Source organism: Pteropus medius, unplaced genomic scaffold, assembly GCF_902729225.1.
Source record: "Pteropus medius unplaced genomic scaffold, Ma_sr-lr_union100, whole genome shotgun sequence".
In the NCBI taxonomy this organism is placed as follows: domain Eukaryota; kingdom Metazoa; phylum Chordata; class Mammalia; order Chiroptera; family Pteropodidae; genus Pteropus; species Pteropus medius.
Genome location: NW_024350919.1, coordinates 28,635 through 46,962, shown reverse-complemented (window position 1 = coordinate 46,962; position 18,328 = coordinate 28,635). Strand labels below are relative to the sequence as shown.

Here is an 18,328-nt window from a genome sequence, read left to right as displayed (position 1 = left end):
CAGAGCTCTGATGTCCACATTCTCTCCTGCCTCCTGGTGTCTCAGGGGGCCTGGTGTGTTTCCTCGGCCCTCCCGGGCCTCACGCCTCTCCCTCCACAGGGTGACAAGGGCCGTGCCCACGCTCCCGCCTCGGTCCCCATCACTCTAGCCATCACCTGGCATCACTCATTCCCCACTCCGGTGACCGGCCCTCCTCATAAACAAGTGTATTTGAAACGGACTAGCCAAAGACCGACCTTTCTCGTATCAGTGGTGCCCCCCGGTCCCACGGCCGGGGGGAGAATCGGGCTTTATTTTCCCCACCCAAATTGTTCAAACTCAACTGAACATGACACAGTCGCTTTCAGTGTTGGCCCCCCCTGAAATGCTGGTCGAAACCCTTCCCATGGTCACCCCCTCGCAGGGGACCCTGTCCTCCCACATGGGCTGCATGTTGAGGGGCCCATCCTCGACTCAGGTGCCAAACCCATGCAGATGCTCCCACCCGACGTGGCACAAGCACGTCCAGGGAAGTTTGGCGTTTCTCCAGACTGCTCTCCTTCCTCTGGGTTCCCTCGGTGGGGTAAAGGGTCTTCCAGGTGTTGATGTAGGAACGTCCAAACCTGTAGAGGATCTTTATGGAGATTATTTGAGCCCAACTGACTTGCCGGGAAGCGAGATCGCAAAGGCTCGGCCGAATGGCAGTTTTGCAGTCCCTTACACATTTGGAATTAAGGAAGGAATGTAAAGACGTTCACATGAAGCGGGGAGAAAGCCAGGCGGGGGCATCTCTGATGGAATTACAGGACAGGTAACGAGATCATGTGCTCCTTTGAGGGCACTCGCCTCTGAGGGGTCTCCAAAGAGGATTACTCTGGCGTTTCAAAGGTGTGTTAACCTTCATGCAGACAGCAAAGGTAAGCCTTTTACTACAGAAGTCCCGGGCCTGGGGCATGACTACCCACTGCAGCCTGCCCGGTGAGGGGTTTGTGATCAGATCACCCTGCCAGGGCACTTCCCATCACTGATTGGATAGAGCCCCTTTCTCCTTCAAGGGGATGGGGTGAGGGGAGCAAGTGTGGCCAGGGGTCAGAGTGCCTAGGGCAGGTGTAGGAGGACTTGGGGAGTCAGCGATGAACGGCCAATGGGGTGTCAGGGAACCGGGGCGTCCAGAGCCAGAATCTTCCAGGCCCAGGTCAGTCCAAATGCATTTGCTCAGCATGACCCGTGGGCTCAACCTAGGAGGAACTGCGGCACAGTCAGTCCCCGGGGCCACCGTCAAGGACTTCACCGTTTCAGAGAGAAAGCCATGGCACACCCGAGCCCTCCAAACAGCTCTCGCAGTCGCGCAGGCGTCCTAAGCGGCAGTCAGGAACCCCCTTCTCGGCCCGGCTTTCGCGCAGGCGCACTAAGCCGCGCGCCGCAGAGGGCGGGGCTGAGGGCGGGGCGGGGCTCTGGGGCCCGCGGCTGCGCACTGGCCAGCGCCGTCCGCCCCGCCCACTTCCGGCGCGCGGCTTTTCCGGGCAGAGGCGGCCTGGCGGAGCCCTGAGTGAGCCGCCGACCAGCTGAGCCGCACCCATGATGGGGTCCAGCGGGGCTCGCGGGCCAACGATGCGCAGGGGACTGTCCCTTAGCGGCGCAGCGCTGCTCCTGCTGCTCCTGCCGGCGGCCGCGGCGCAGCAGTCGCCCGGAGTGGGTGAGGACCGCGGCGGGCGCTCGGGCCCTGAGGGGGCGGGGGGCGCGGAGGCCGGGGTGCGGGGGACGGGGCGCGGCGTTGCGAGGTCGTCACTCCGCGGGGTCGCCGCCCCACCCCGCCCCGGGCCACGGTCTGCGGCGCGGCCGGCGGGGTCACCCGGGTGTCCGTCCCGGTCCGGCCTCAGCGCGGCCTCCTGGTGGGCCAGGCCCGCCCTTTGTCTCGGCCCGGCCTCTGCGGCCGCGCAGCGCGGCTGCGGGAGGTGGTCCAGGTCGGCGGCCGGCCTCGCAGCGCGTTGTCGCGGGGCCCGCGGGGTCGGCCTGGCTTCGCATACTGCCCTCGCCTGACCCTCAGCACGACCCTCGACCCTCTCGAAGACAGCTCTCTGGTCTAGATGCAGAGTCGGGAAAGAGAGCCTAAGGAGGACCTGCTCGAGTCCCAGCACTGGTCGGTGGCCCGCGCCCCGGTGCCAGGCCCTCGAGGGTCGGGAGGCCCGGGCCGGTGTCGCAGGCCGGCTACACTCGAGGAGGGGTACCCGGAGTTTGGTGCCTCCGGTCGAGGCAGGAAAGCACAGTGCGGTGACATCTGCCACTCTGACACAGGCCGATTCGGTTTCTCCACTCCAGACCTGCCATGGGCGTTTTTTGTCCGGTTATTCTACCTGTTCTGATTGACCACCTGTGCTGGGACCACGGTGGTGACTGGCAGACAGAATTCCTGTCTGTCCCTGAGGAGCTGAGTTCCAGTGGGGCTGACCAGGGAACCAGCAGCTGTCATGCGGGGCGGGTGGGTGAGGGCGGTCTAGTGGGGGGAAACTGCATGACCTGAGGGCCAGAGAATGGCCGAAACCCCCAAGCACTCTCTTGCTGGAGGGTGAGTTCATGGGGGGAGACACAGCCTCACGGCCTGGCGGAAAGCGGAGAAGGGTTCAAGCTGGGGGCTGCAGTGGCCAGATCTGTTTCAGAAATGTTTCATGCTGTGCGTGGAGGTCCCCTGTGACCACTAGCCGTAGACCCAGGGCGGGTCGCTTAATCTCAGTTTCATGACCTTCCCAGGTCGAGCGGACCCGGGCCCGCCTGGGAGGCCGGCGAGTCCCAGCTCACGTCCGCCCCGGCTCCGCCAGCTGGTGCGCACAGCCGAGCGCCTTCCGTGTGCTCTTGCTGCGTGTTCATCCCAGCGCAGGGCTGAGTATTTCCGTCCACTTCCAGGCATACTCACCTGTATGTGTTTGTGACATTTGTTAACAAAGCAGTTGCACTGTAAAGGGAACTTTCAGTCTAAGTCAAATTCTGCGCAGAAGTGGGGGGCGAGGACTCCTCAAGCAGAGCGGCTGTGCGCCCTTGGACTCTCGGTGGCGGCGGGGTGTGCGGTCCTGTCATGAGAGCATGACAGGAAGTGTCCCTGGAGTGCGTTCGGCCACTCCGCCTTTCACACTGCCGTGGACTGCTGAGGCCGCCAGAGCCCGTGTGCCATGCCTCGGCGAGTCCTTCCAGGGCCGGGGCTGGCACTGGAGCTGCCGTCTCAGTGTTCGGTGAAAGCAGCTCCTGCAGCCACAAGGCCGCCACTTCCTTCCAGTTGGAAGCTGCTCTCATCTGCTTTGGCTCAGAGCGATGCTTCTCTTTGTCTCCTGGTAGCAGCCCCAGTCCCGGGTGGGTGGGGGCTGGGCTGCCGTTCCTGTCATCAGTAACGCTTTCAGATGGCAGGATTGCTGTCAGGCTGTGATGGCGGTTGCTGCCCAGGTGCCCTTGGGGTCTGCATCCACCTGTAACTGGAGCGGGGGCACTGAGGTTCCCCCTTCCCGCAGAGCATGGGCTCAGTGTGAGTTTTTACTGGTTGTCATTCTGCGGGATGTGACTACACCGTTTAAGACGTGGTGTCCTTCCTGTAAGGCTATTAGCCAGGGTCCTGCAGAGAAGCGGAACCAGCAGAGCTATGAAGAGTTATGAGGGGGCTTCTGAGCCACGCTTCTCTTGCTCAGGCCTGCTTCCACGTCGGAGCTGTCCTTTCCCTTATAACCGAGCTACTGCAAAAAGAATTATGACGGACTGGCTTACATGATTACAGAGTCCGAGAAGTCTCATGACCTGCCATCTGCAAGCTGGGGGCCGGGGACAGCTAGGGGAGGGCGGGCGGCGTAGAACCAGGGAGCCGGTGGCCCAGGGCTAGAGGAGGTGGCCGTCTGGCTCACCAGAGGAGAGCGAGTCTGCCCCTCTGCCTTGCCGCTCCGCTGGGCCCTCAGTGGGTGGGGCAGCACGACCCGTGTTGGCTCGCCCGCCGCCTCAGATGCCAGGCTCCTGAAGCACACTCACGCACACACCCAGAAGTCATATTTACTGGCCGTGTGGGCAGCCTTTAGCCCAGTCAAGGTGACACATCAGGTTAACCCTCCCAGGTGTGTGCCTTCTAGGACGACCTCACACCGGGGCCACACCGGTGCTGTCCACGGTCTTCTCGGGTGCTTTGGTGCAGGGGAGGCACTAGGGACCCCCGTAGCCCTGAGAGCGACGTTCGTCACCCTGGAGGGGCCTGCGTGGGCTTTTGGACCCAATTCTGTTGTGCCTGGGCTCGGACTCGGCCCCAGAGCCATCTTCACGCCTGGGGGAAGACGACCCCACAAAGGACCTCAGCCTGAAGGGACCCAGAGGAGCTTCCTGGGGGTCCCGACTGCTGCTGGCAGCGGGAGCTGGGTGGAGGGGTCACTCCCCGTGGAGGAGCAGGGCTTTCCCACGGTGGCTCGGGCGATCGGTCCCCCGTGGACTGTGCCGCGGCTTCATGCGCCACACGCTCCTCTCGCTGGTCTTCGTGGAGGTAGGGGGTGCCCACCTGGCTTCTCACGTGGAGTGGACGGTGGGCGCCCCACCCGAACGGGCTTGTTCTGCCATTGAGGGGCTCGGCCACCGCAGCCCTCGGCCTGTTGTATGACACGTGCACCACAGACAGTATCCTTACTCGTTTCCTTACGTGGAAAACGTCTCTTCCCGTGTGCTAGTGTGTGCTTTTGTGCTTAACCTGTCGACCCGCTTGAAGCTAGGAAGGAACTCGGAAATGGGTCCTAGGTCAGTGCCTCCTACAGAAGAACCTTCCTCTGTCTGTTAATTTCCGAAGTGAACGAGGCTTGAAGTTGTCTAATCGTTGAGAAGAACCTGAGTCGGAGACGGTCGTCAGGCTTCAGGCGTCAGGACATTCACGTGTGGCCTTAGGCCTGCCTCGCAGGGCGTCTCGTGCTTTTTGCGGCTCTGAGCACGTGGTGTTCTGTGTCCCGTGGCGAGGTGAGGTACAGGGCCACCTGACGGACAGAGCTCTCCCGTGTGTGGAACAGTGGCAGATGGTTAAGGCGCTGTCCTTCCTGCTCTGGTGTTTTTGGGAGGACAGACTGCCCTTCCAGCCCTGAGCCTGCTTCTCTGGCCGTCTCCACCCTGTTCGGCCGTGCTGGCGCGGGAGGCGCCCAGGTCACCCCCTTGGCCTTCGCCTCACCTCCGTGCCTCCCTGGTGACTCATGATGGCCCGACATCGGAGGCCCCGGATAAGGTTTATCGCGTGTGCCTTGGAGCCGAGTGCTCTCAGTTCACGGAAGACCAGTTATCAAAAAGACTTTAAAAGTGAAAATTCCCATGAGAAACTCCCTGCACCTGGCCCTGCCGCCCGTGGCCACTGTGTCGGGAAGGACGAGGAGGACGTGCACCCCTCCCTGGACGTTTCTGGAAAGGACTTGCGGCCGGGCGTGTGAGGCAGCCGCCCTCGCCCGACTCAGTATTTAGAAAACCGGGAGAGCCACCGAGCAGTCGGAGGAGTGACCGGAACGCTGCTCTCCCGAATCCCCGTCTGTCCCCGCGGTGTTCGCCATGCCTACTTTGCCGTGGCTGCTGGTTTGTTTTCACCGCACCATTTGAGAGTAAGTTGCAATGTGGCCGTCTACCCCTCAGTTCTTTGGAGTGTCTCTCCTGGGCCGAGGACTCATTACGTAATGGCTCTGTGACGACCAGACCCTGGCCAGTTACCAGCACACACGCTGCCCAAGGACCTGATGTGGCGTGCAGGCTATGGGCACAGCCTGGTTTACCCAGGGTCCTGGTGTGCCCCCTGCCCCCGTCCTGCCCGCGCCCCGCCCCCGCGCTCTGGGCGCATTCAGTGACCCTGTCTCAGTCTCTGCCCCTCCGTCACCTGGCCGCGTCCTCCCCTCTCTGGAGAGCCTGCTGGAAGGGCCCTCCGCCGGTCACCTGGCCGTGTCCGGTTTCCTTCACCTCCGCTCAGATGCGTTTCGACTCCACCACTGGGTGGCTGTCTTTCTCCCTCCCCACCAGGAGGCACCCGCTGTCACTTGTATGGTCACAGGGTATCCTGGTGATGCTGTGATCATTTCTCAGGTGGCATTGTCTCGTCATAGGTGGTGATTGAAGTGGGTGGCGCTGTGAGCGGGCACCGTGGTCTGGGCGTCCCCGTTTACTGTGACGGTCGCAAAGTGGAAACTCATCTCCTTTTGCCAGTTGCCTTCCCTGGGTTCATTCAGTTCGTGTCAGTGTGAAATCACGGACTGCTCAAGGGGTCACAGTCCCTTACTGTCATTGACTTAGAGTTTCAATTGTCCTGCTGCGACGCAGAGGACCCCTTCCGAGCTGGCTTCTGGGTTCCCGTACCCATCATCTCGTGCCACCTTCTGGCACAGCAGGCTGCCCAGGGCTCTGTCCTTCCTCTGCCCCAGTTCTGGATCAGCCATTTCTCCAAGGAGCGCGGATGCCTTTTTGGGGAGCAGCGTCTGGAAACAGGCCTGGGCACCACACGTGCCCCACCGGCTGCCGGATGTCGTCCTCGCTAGGCCCTTCGGTGGCAGAGCCGGGGTCGGGTTTTCAGGGCCCATCACCCCAACACCACGGGGGTCTTTCCCTCTGCCTGCCAGCGTTGCCTCTGAAAGGGCAGGGTGCCGCCACCCTGCCTCCCTTAGCAGTGCTGGAGAAACCGACGTGTTCTGGGGGGTGTCAGGTTTGTTCACTTTCCTGGGGCTAAATAAAATGTTGTTCTGAAGACTTAAACTGGTTTAAAAGAAGCTTCAGCAGAAACCTGGTAGCACGCGGCTGGAGGTGCCGAATGCCGTCTCTCTAGGGATAACTGCTGCAGAGTGATAGTGGCAGGGTGGGCTTTCACTTCATTTTGGATAAAGTGGGGTTTTATTTAGAGAAACGGAATGTGGAAGAACTGGGCTGTGGAAGAACTCTTTCAGATCACGTCCCGCTTAATCGTACAGTGAACCAAAAGCTGTAACTTGAAGCTAAAGCTTTTCCCCTATGTTTTATCATGAAAATCTTCAAACACACAGCAAAGCTGAAAGAACAGTGTGGGGACCGCCCCGCACCCAGCACTCGGGCGTTGCCCTTAGCGGTCCGCTGGCCGTCACCTGCCCAGGTGCCCGGCCGGCCTGGCCCGCCACACATGCCTTTAGAAGGAAGTTACAGAGTCGTGTAACTTACTTCACTGCGCGTGTCGGTAACTTGAGCTCCACGTTCGTCCTTTCTTGAGGAAGGTTGTACCTACGACGGAACGCAGAAATCCCGGTGTGTCGCTGGACGCGTTCCGAGGCGTGCCAACCTAAAAAAAAGGTCTGTGAAGCCAGAGGTCACGAGGTTTGTCCGAGATCAGTAAGGATAGCTGTTCGGGAGGCCCCGGTTCCGGCAGATGCCCCCATCGTGTCCTGGCGAGGAGACGAGGGTGGGGGGCGTTGACGAGGAGGGCAGGGGACGGTCACATCCACGGCAGGGAGGCGGTTCTGGAGTGCAGGTAAGCTGACACACGGACGCGAATTCTGAGCAGTGTTTTTAATTTTCGATCCAGTCGTCACAATACCTGCTTTCTTGTCATCTTTGCAAACAGTTTTGGGGCGCAAGGGTGCTCTTTCCACAGTGCGAGCTTGTCTTAGGGGTGGGCTGGGGCCAGTAGCGGCGCATGGAGTGCCCCGGAACGTGTTGGTCACCGTGCCCTCCTGCCGTGGTGGCGTGGCCTTTGGCCCCCCCGCCGGAGCAGCAGTGCTGTGAAGAGCCCGGGGCACAGGTTGGGGGTGTCTGGGGAACCGGCCCGGGGCCAAAGTCTGGCTTCAGTCACCCGGGCTGGCGTCGCTGTGGCCTTTGGTTCAAACAGAGTGTCTGCTGCTGAACTGGTGGCTTCAGCTGGCTAGTGGGCCGTGGTGCCCGCGCCGTGGCTCACCGCCTCCGAAGGCTTCCGGAAGACCCCTGTGAGCAGCACGGGGCACGGTGTGGTGCCCTCATGGGGCCCGCTGCAGCGGGGCTCAGTCCCTACCATCTGTGCCCCTTGGGGCCACGGTGCCCGGAGAGGACCCTGTGCACGCGCAGTTCTCAGTGATTTGTTTCTTCTTCTCCCCACAGCTTGTTCTCAGAACACAAACAGAACCTGCCAAGAGTGCCTGAAAAATGTCTCTGTAAGTAGCACGCGGGCGTCACGTGACCTGGAAGCGGCCGCTTTCCCTAGCACAGAGGGCCCCGGGTTCTGCCCTCGGGGTGTGGGGTGTCATCGTGCTTGGCATTAAATGTTATTTAGCCTTTTTCGGCATAGCCAGCCGTCCTGTGCAGGCTGCAGCTGCCACCTGAGCATCAGTGACGTGCATGTCGACTCCTGAAACGGGTGTAGAGATTCTGAGGGGCACCATGGCTGGGAGGTGTCAGCTGGCTGGGACGCGCCGGCCTCCCTGAGGTGGTGGGCTTGGTGTTGGTGGCATTGTGATTCAGCAGGGGGCACGGGGCAGGAGCAGAGAGGACGGGCTCAGGGGCCACACTTGCCTCTGATCAATGACCGTTCGCCTGTGACCAAGGCCTCGTGTCGGTGTCGTCAGACCTTAGAGGACTGTTGGGGACAGGCTGTGTGTCCGTCTTGCCGATGGGGGCTGCTCCGGAGCGCAGGCCCGAGGCTCGTGGGGCCACCTCCTGAGCGGCCGTCCCGGGTCTGACACGCAGCCATGTGCAGCGGGCCGTCGGAGGCGGATGGCGCGGGGAGCCTGCCACGGTGTCGGGGGCGTCACGGGACTCGCAGGGACCGTTCTGCTGTGTCAGGGCCTGCGGCCTCCCGAGCTGCCCCCGGTCCAGCGGCCGGGCTGGGGGCGAAAGCCTTCCGTGGGGCCTTGGCCCGGGGCGTGGGGAGGCCGTCTCCCCGCTCCCCCAGGGGCTTCCGTGCGTGCGTGTTTCCTCTCCCCGGCCACGGGGCGTGTGACACGGGCCAGGAGAGACGCACCGGGGGAGGCCGCTGTCCGAGCCTCTGGCTGTGCTTCACCAAGGGTCGCTCCCGCGGCAGGTGTGGGTCGTAGGGCGTGTCTCTGCTGATGACCCTGGACAGGTGAGCGTCCTACGGCTGTGGGTGTGGCCGCTGCGGTCCTCACAGCGGCACTTTCTCTGTGGAGCTGCTTTTGGTGTCTTGGTTTTTTGGTTGGAAGTCACGTTAGCCATGAAGGTGGCCCGGGGGCCGTGTGACTGCGTAGTCCCTGAGCACCTCTGCGGCATTGCCCTGTTTCGCCCTCGCCTCTCCGGGAGGGTGGTCGGGCTGCAGGTGAGGGCCGGGTCCGGATCACAGTGGGGCGGGCGCCTCATCTGAAGGCCGGACTCGCACTCCGAACGCAGCCAGAGCAAGTTGGAAGTACGAGGTGCAGGACACACATGCGTGTGGATGAAAGGGGTGGGCCCGTGGGTGGATCTGGGAGCTCACAGAAGTTTCTGGAAAGATGCGCGTGCGCTGCCTGGGAGGTCTGACACAAGCCTGAGGCTGCACGTCCTGCTGGTACCGCTTGAACTGTGCACCTGCATGTCACTCCACTGACCGCACAGACCAGAACCACTGCGACACCACCCACGAGAGCCTCAGGGCTTCAGTAAAACTGCTGTGGAAAATCGGAAAACCAAGCACTTGAAACTTGAGCTGTTTGAAAATGGGGATTTGCCAATAACTGTCAAGCCAGGACAAAACCAAAATGCGCGATGGCCTCAAACAGCCAGCACGGGCAGGGCCTCGCCGCCGCTTGTCACGTGTGTGCCGAGCACTCTGTGAACGCAGCACACCGAGACGGGGGGTCTGTAAACAGGCCTGGTGGGCCCGGCTGACTGTTCTTTGTAATAGTTTTCCCTGACCTGGGAAAAGAAAATACTATGACTTTCTATCCTGTAAAAATGCCAAGGAAGAAACTCAGCGAAACTGTTACCTTCCCGCCTTAAAATGACAGCCCAGGCCTGAGGTGCGGGCGTGTGCCTGTGGCCCGAGCCCCCCTCCCTGGCAGCCAGCAGCTAGCACCAGCTCAGGGCTCCCCGCACGCAGGGTGGACGTGCTGGCCCCGCCGTGAGCACCGTGACTCGAGAGCTCAGAGCATCTGCGAGGTCCCGGCCCTGAGGTCCCGGCAGATGCCTTGAGCCTTGGTCACCCCACCTTCCCAATGGCCGGGGACAGCGCCACTCACTCCGTGCCATTGTAGGGGTCAGAGATAGGGTGTTTACACAGCGATGCTGTGGTCACAGAGGAACACTAACAAGTACTCGGTGAGCTCTAGCCACGGGCCAGGCTCAGCCCGCCTGCCAGGGACCCTCCAGTGACACTCCCAGACATCTGCCATCCCGCAGACAGGTGCTGCCAGACAGAAGGGGGCAGGGCAGATTTAAGGAGGTTGTGGGGGGGCGGGCTCCTGGAGGAGCCCCATGAGCCCTGGGAGGAACGTTCCAGGCCGAGGAACAGGCCTGCAGAGGCCCGGGGCAGTGGCCGCCTGGCGTCCGTCACACCAGCATGATGCCGCGTGGCCGTGCAGTGTGTCTGATGGGACAGGTTTGAGTAACATGGCCTTGGCAAGTGGGATGTGTTGAGCTACCGTGTTGGGCTGGGGGCCGAGGCCATTGCCAGCCTCCCAGGGCGAGTGGTCGGGGTGGTCGGCGGTAGAGGCGGTGTAGGGGTTGGGTGCGGGACAGTGCGGTCCTTTGGTGTTCACACTGAATTTCTCACATTGCTCTGATGTTCATCTCTCTCAGTGTCTCTGGTGCAACACCAACAGGACGTGCTTGGACTACCCAGTGGCAAAACTCCTGCCACCCGCCTCCCTCTGTAAGCTGAGCTCCGCGCGCTGGGGCGTGTGCTGGGGTAAGTCCTCGTCCCCGTCGTCTTCCTGGACAGCCAGTGCCATTTTGAACATTCTGGTTGTGCTCAGTTCACCTGAGCTGCCGGGAATGACAGTCCGGTAATTGTTCGACGCTGCCAGCAGGAAGTCGGATTGCCAGTGGGAGCTTGCGGGGTCCGGAAGAGCAGCTGGGGGCCCCCGGGTCTGGAGGCCCTCCTCAGGCCGGCAGCCTTGGCTCTGCACTGGGTCGCCCCACGTTCTGGGGTTCCAGTCAGGGCGGGGGAGGGGATGAGGGCTGCTATTTGGATGGCTCAGCACATTTGTCACCTTGACACCTCCTGTGGTTCTGGAGGGGCTCCGACTCCCGAGGGAGGGGTCCCTGCTCGCGTGGCCACGACCTGCCGTTCCTCAGGTGTCCCTTTGATTGCCTGTGGCTGAGTCACGGGCATTCCGCCAGCAGGGACATCAGCCCTCTGTGTGACCCAAATCAGTTTCCAGTTTGCCTTTTAAATTGGTGCCGTGCGTTGCTCCATGGAGCTCTTTTTACATAGTTGGGTTTATCATTCCTTCCTTTTATGGCTTCCAGTTTGGGGCCAGGCAGAGGCTGTCTTCTTAAGCTGCATAAAGGAGCCATGTTTTCTTGGGGTGCTTTGCGGCTTCAGAGATGTGTTTGCATCTTAAGTTCATCAGCAACTTATTCCTTACTTATGTGGCTTTTTTCTAATTTCCATCTTAGAAGCCGTTAGCCTCTGTCAGAAATACTTTTGGTGTCGAAGCCCCAGAGACTCCCGAAGTGTGTGCGTGGTGGTCGGGTGTCTGCTGTGTGGGCGTGTGTGGGTGCGTACACGTGCGACCGCTGTGTCCCCCAGCTGGCTTCCTGTCCGCTGTCCTCACACCAGAACGGCTTCGCTGGGCCTTGCTGCCCTCTGCTTCTGCCTGACGGCTGTGTTCTCGTGAAACCTCTCCCTGCCCACTGTCCCACTGTCCCACGGAAGCTGCTCCTGGACCAGGGGACCCTGGGCGTGTGGAGCAGAACTGTTTAAGTGGAAGCGCCACTTCTAATGGGGTGCACGCATGTTGAGTCCCCCCCAGACTGCAGTCTGCGGCGTGGACACACAGGTAGACAGAGGCCCAGATAGCTGCCTCCCCGCACGCACACGTGGTCAGCCTCAGCGGGCCTGCAAGCATTTTCCAGAGCAGCTGTACCTGCTTACGCTCCTCCAGGCCACGTGGCAGTCCAGCTGTCCCAGGTCCCTGCCAGCCCTTGGGGCACTCGTTGTCATCTTCACGTGGTCGTCTGGTGGGCATGAGCGGCAGCCTACGGTGATTGTGAAGTGCATTTCTCTAGTGACACATGGCGGGGGCCCCTTTCCAGGTTGGGGGAGTCTCCAGAACAAAAGTCCCGCCCCAGGGCTGCTGGGCTGTCGGCCGAACCCTCGACACACAACACCGGACAGATGAGATGCACGGCAGTTTATTCGTCACCTGTAGTCGCAGCCCAGAGGAGGGAACGTGGGAACGAGCCAGGGGCTGTGGGAGGAGGCCCCGGTCCCTGGAGAAGAGCCGTTCCACAGGCTGGCAGGGGACGGACACCTGCCACTCGGGTATAAGCAGGAGCTGGGCCTGGTCCCCGCGCTAAGGCTGGGTCTGTGGCCGGAGGGCCTGGTCTGGAACAGGTGCGAGGGAAGCTCGTGGCTGGGCCTTGCGAGGCCCCTCTGGTTTCGTCAGATGTCGGGGTTACACGCCACACTAAATTTAGGGTTCATACCACAGGTGCTTTTATTCTTAGACTTTAGAATCATTTATCTAGTTTAGACAAAATTGTCCTGGGGTTTTAATTGCAACGACCTTAAATATGTATGTTTGTTTGGAGAAAAGCAAGGTCTTTGCCGTTTTGAACCTTTGCCCGGAAGTCAGGTGTGGCGCCCTTGGCCGGCCGCCCCTCACGTCCTGTCGTGGGGGCCGCAGATTGTGCGGGGTGGCGGGGAGGGGAGCCCACGGTTTTGTTTCCTGTTGCCATGAGTTTCTGCTTTTATTTATTTTACGAGTGCTTTTGGCCGCTGAGCAGGAAGGCTCTTCTGGGGGTAGGTATTTTTTTAGAGCCAGCCATCTTGTTGACCTCATTGGTGTTAAAGTTGATTATTTTAGAGTTCTTTAGCTAAAAAATTACACCCTCTGCCAGCGAGGGTCTTCCTTCTAATTCTATCTATCGGAACTCTTTCCTGTGATTCAAGCCCGTCTAGAGCAGGTCAAAGAAGAACACAGTAAAGCTCAGAAGGCATCTGACCGGATGTCCCTTATTCCTGATTTTAAAGATAACTGAATAAACACTGAGCGAGCACTATGCCGCCCGCCGCCAGCCCGGAGTGTGTCACAGGTCCACACAGGCACAGAGTGCAGTTCACGGGGGCACGGGGCACTGGTGTCTGCCTTCTCGTCCATGTCCCCACGGCGGGACACGCGCCCGCCAAGCCCCACCCCGGCCACAACCCAAAGACCAGTGAGGTCAGAAACGGTCGGCTCTGGGGGCACATTTGGCCTCCCCTTCAGGGAACAGACAGGACCTGCCGTGGGACGAGCCCAGCATGGCCACACCGCTGTTGGCGCGGTGGCCGCTGAAGCCTCTGCAGTGGCCATTCTACCTGGATGACTGGAGACACCTGTAGGAGCAGTGTTACAGCATCCTTTGCTTGGCTGGGGTTGGATTTGAATACAAACATGTTGACGAGATTTAATTTGTAAATCATTAAGAGAAGTTGAAAGGAATTATAAACTCTGTCTTAAGTTTGTCTTTGTCTCAGGAGGCCGGTCAGGACCGGGGGTGGTAAGCTCCTTTGAGGCCGCTTAGGGGGCGTCTTCATGCCCCTGGCTGCAGGTCATCGTGGCTTGCGGTCAGGGGTTTGCTCCTGTGGGGGGAAGGCGATGTCCTTGACCTCGACACAGATAAGTTGCGTCAGGCACAGCCTCTTTCATGAGCTCCATGGAGTTGAGGCTTGAGGTGTTTTAGGGGAGTCTTGGTGGTCGTCAGCTTTTCTTGGGCTTAAAACATCTCGGTCCCTGGCGGTGGGAAAAGCTACCTGTGGCCTCGGTCCGCGGTTAGCAGAATCGTTAGCAGTGACAGCTGCGTGCTGACAGGCACCGCCCCGTGGGCCTGGGTTCCGCGGGCTGCGCCCCTGGGGAGGGTTGCCACTTCTCAGGCGGGTCCCCACTCCGTCCCAGAGGCCCTGATGCGGCCCCTTCGTCTGCAGTGAACTTCGAGGCGCTGATCATCGCCATGTCGGTGATCGGGGGCAGCATCCTGCTGGCGGTCGCCATGTGCTGCTGCTGCTGCTGCTGCGGGACGAAGAGGAGCCGGAAGCCGGACAGAACCGAGGAGAAGGTCATGAGGGAGCAGGAGGGGCGGCGCATCCGGCAGGAGGAAAGGTGAGGCCCGGACTCGTCCCGCGCGGCAGCCTGTGGGCGTCACGCTGCTGAGCCACAGCGCCCCAGGCCGTGGTGTGGGGTGAGGGGCGCGGTGCGGGGGCCCAGCCGCGGCCGGAGGGAGCCGGCTGGCAGCACCCCGTGCTAACGACGTCCGGACCACAGGTCCTCGGTGCTGCGGTGGCAGGGCCTTGAAGGCCGTGCACCCTGCCTGCCTCCTTGACGAGCGCACGGAGGCTCGGAGGAAGGACACGTGGGTCGCTTGTCTGCCCGTGGCCGAGCTGGCTCTCTGTGCTGCCAGTGCTGACCAACAGCGCTCTGCTCAGAGCACTTCGGCGGGCGTGTGTGATGCGGCCGTAGGATGGGCGTTGGTCACCGTGCCTCCTAGACAAGGGACAGGGTGGCTCGGGGAGGCGCTGACTTGTCCAGACAGCCATTGGCGAGGCTTGAGGCTGGACTGGTTTCCATGCCGTCGCCCTGAAGCCATGTGCCCCTAAGCACTAGTGTCCCCACGTGCATGACCACCTCTAGGACCTGGCATGAGATTTCTGCCGACCAGAACGTCCCCTGTATGTGACAGCGGAGCGCCCAGCTTCAGACATTCGAATCGCTTTTACTGACTAAAAGATCGAATGGCACGATGTTGGGGCAGCCTCAGCACACTCCGCAATGCCATCCTGCCTGTCCCCGTGGCAGTGTGGCCCGGCGGCCAAACTCGTCCCCACTGCACCCGAAGGAGGCGACGGGGCTTCTTTTAAACTGACGCCGGAGTTTGGTGCTGAGCGTCGCCCTTTGACTTTCAGGAGAGCAGAGATGAAGTCGAGACACGACGAGATCAGGAGGAAATACGGTGAGTGAGGGCCGGAGGGTCCCCGTCCTGGCTGGGTGCGCGCCGCCCGGCGGCTTGGTCATCACTACGCTTCGGGAGGCCGTAGGGCGGGCTGTGGGCTCCCCAGGGACGGAGATGCCCCTGCTGCACAGGTTGTCCCCAGCAGAGCGGCCGTAACTGACCCCACGCAGTGTCCTGAAGGACGGGGCCCGGGACGTGGGTCTAAGCCAGACTTGTCCAGGAGCGCCGTGTGCCCACGAGGGTCAACGACACGGTCCACGTAGGCCCCGGCCCGCGGACCCCCCAGGGTGTGCTCACCCTGCCTCTTGACGGTCATGGCTGCGCCCCTTCCCTAAGGGTCAGCCCCACCGAGGCCCTGCTGCCAGTTGGCCGGGTCTCGCCCTGGCGTGTTGGGGTTTGTTTGCAGGACGGGGGTGGGGGTGGCTGCCATCGGTGTTTGCGAACATTGAGTCTGCACCCATGGTCAGCAGTTGCGCACGGTGGCGGTCGCGCCTCCTGCCCCAGCCGCGGTCACTCCCTCCGCGCCACACTGACGGCAGCCGCAGGGCCCCCAGCGCTCTGTTGCCCTTGACCTCGTGACCCGGGGGTCCTGTGCCCACATGACGGGGGCCAGGCAGCCGTGCTAAATCTAGAATTTTCTTGGACTAATGCACTTACTGTGAAGTCCCCTGTGCGTACGAGGAAATAGCATATTTTCACGGCATTTTGGGACCGAACCCACCGGTACGGTACAGCCGTCCCCTGCCTCCCCCCTCACCCCCGTTCCCAGCTTTTTTCATCCGCACCCAAAGAATAGCACAGACGTCCGCAGTACACAGGTCCGTGGCTGTCGCTGCAGGTAATCACCTTGTGTGACACGGGCTCTTAAACACGGAGAGCATGCGGCGTCCCCAGCATGAAGAGCGTTTCCAGCACCGCGGATTTATTTTACAGTTAAATGCACATTTCGCTGCACTTTTGCCGTCATACTTGACAGTTGAGTTGACGGTGGCCTTCGCTCTTACGTAGGCTTAATTCTTAGAGTCAATCAGTGTTCGTGAGGATGTTTAAAGTAAGATGGTTTTTCCTTTTTTCTGTATAGTATCAGCCAACCCCTGTGGGGAGAAATAAATACTGGCTTTACATTTCTTAATTTCTCTTTAAGGGAATCAGCAAGTAAGTCTTCACTTCTTAGGACCTTTTTTTCTTAAAATTACTGTTTTCGGTAAATTTTATTTCAGTTTTAAAGTCACCTGTGTGGTTTGACTTTCAAGAAAAGGTTTCACGTAGGATTTGAACCTGCTCAGAACACCCATTTCTGTGCGGCCTCAGTAAACCTTCGCACGAAGCTTCGCTGTAGTGCGTTCTCGGGTTTTGTCTCCTGCTGGTCGGGTGCGTTCGTAATCGAGTCCATTTTGCTTTCAGGTTTGTTTAAAGAAGAAAACCCTTACGCGAGATTTGAAAACAACTAGAGCACACTCCCCGCCCGGCCCGGCGGCGCAGGCGCGGAGCGGCCTGGGGGCAGGCCCGCCCGGTCCCGTGGGCGTCTGTCCCTTCTGTTTCCTGTTTGCTCACTGCAGACCTTGAGCCCGCCCGGGGCCGCCTTCGTCTCTGCTGCCCATCTGAGGAGGACTCGGTTCGGGAGCTGCTCGCCGACTCCACAGCCTGACACCCTGAGGCCTGCTCGTCCTTCCCCTCCCGCTGCGGCCACCGGTCTGCCCGGCCCTGCGTTCCCCTCTGTCCCTCCCGGGCTTCACACGGCCCTGGGGCCGGGGCCGACCGGTCCCCGTCATTCCCCTGGTGGCAAGGGCGGCCTCGCTTCTGACCTCAGCTGCAGGGAAGAGCACTGAGAGGCGACTGCACCTGAGATATTTTTAAAAATAATTCTTGGAGTTTATTCCCCTGCCTAGAAGATTGCACCAAAAAAATTTACTGTCAGAGTCGAGACCATTTATTGGGTAATTTTTAAATTTGCATCTTTACTAGAACGTGAAGGTTGTTTTCCAGTGAAAACGTGAATTATAAATGGAGTTTGAAACAACCTCCCTAAGGCATTCGGTGTGTGCTACCGTGTGCCGGCGACAGCTGTCAGCCCCGCGTGCAGTCACCTGTCCTCTGAGGTGCTCTCCCGGGTCTCTGAGGCTCTCCCTGCCATGAGGTGGGGTGCGAGCTACGAGGAAGGCCCCAGGCCCTGTGCACCAGGAGGCGGGGGGCGGGGTCTCCACACGCCACACACACCTCGCCCTGAGCCGCCCTTCTCTGTCCCGGGCATTCACGAGACTGTCCTTCAGTTTCTCATAAGGGCGTCGGTGGCCTCCAGGTGCCCTGTGGTGCCACATGCACGGTGGAGCCATTTCTTTCTGATCAAGAGACGTGGCTTCAGTATAGGCTGAGCGCGTGGCCGGGACGGCAGCAGTGACGCGCCTGGCCGCCGCTGTCCTTGAGTCTGGCCAGAGCCCCCTTTGCCCGGCTGCCTTGAATGAGGAAGCATTTGGCTTTGGGAAAGTCGGGTGCCCGGCACGTGGGAGAGACGCCATGCGCTCACCCTCCACGTAAGTTCGTGGGCAGGTCAGTGTGGCCGCAACAGCGCCAGACAGCCGACTGGCCTCTGCGGGCCTGTGCGGGAAGTAACCTCCGTACACACCGAGGCACTAACCTCTTGCAAAGCCTCCACCTGACTTCTCTGGCTTCTCTGACTTCTCTGATTTCTCGGGCATTTTGTAGCAGTTCAGAGCCGTGTGAAACATTCCTGAGTACTTTACAGCGGCCGCACACGTCGATTCTCTGCTGTTTGTTCATAGGAGAAACTTTAACGCGTCACAAACTTCCTGTTAGTGCGGTAGTTGCCACGCGTGTGGCTCGCGGGCGCCTCGAGTCCAGCGTGTTGGGGGCCCAGTGGGCCGGCTGCCCTGGCCCACACGCCTTCTCCGATGCGTGCTGGGAGCAGCCGGGTTACCACCTCCAGGAAACTGTGATGTTTGGAGTGCCTTGATTCTTACCCATTTTCCAGTAAATGATTTAATACATGCTTTTGCTGAATATGCTTTGTGTCCTTGTGCTTCATTTCTTGGCGGTGTTAACATGATTATAGATGCACCTGGACTGACGGTGGGGTCGCCCGTCGTAAGCCAAGCATGCCGTTTACCCCTAACCTGCAAGCATCGTGGCTCAGCCTGGGCCACCAGCCTGCAGGGGGCAGAGTTGTCCATCGCCACGGAGACGCTGTCCAGGCCGTTCACCTTCTGGATGGCATGGCCGACAGGGAGCTGCAGCTTGCCCGCTGCCCAGCGTCACAAGGGGGTGTCGCACTGTCTGTGCCAGC

The 18,328-nt window shown here is 60.6% G+C and overlaps 1 protein-coding gene across 1 annotated transcript; it reads left to right on the top strand.

Annotated features, from left to right (window-relative positions):
- Positions 1-1,480: 1,480 nt before the first annotated feature.
- PTTG1IP (PTTG1 interacting protein) lies at positions 1,481-18,047 on the top strand. The gene is made up of 6 exons (XM_039840059.1): positions 1,481-1,675; positions 8,044-8,096; positions 10,672-10,780; positions 14,006-14,180; positions 14,981-15,027; positions 16,432-18,047. The coding sequence occupies exons 1-6, from the start codon at positions 1,558-1,560 to the stop codon at positions 16,476-16,478; spliced, it is 549 nt and encodes a 182-aa protein (XP_039695993.1). The 5' UTR covers positions 1,481-1,557; the 3' UTR covers positions 16,479-18,047.
- The last annotated feature ends 281 nt before the right edge of the window (positions 18,048-18,328 follow it).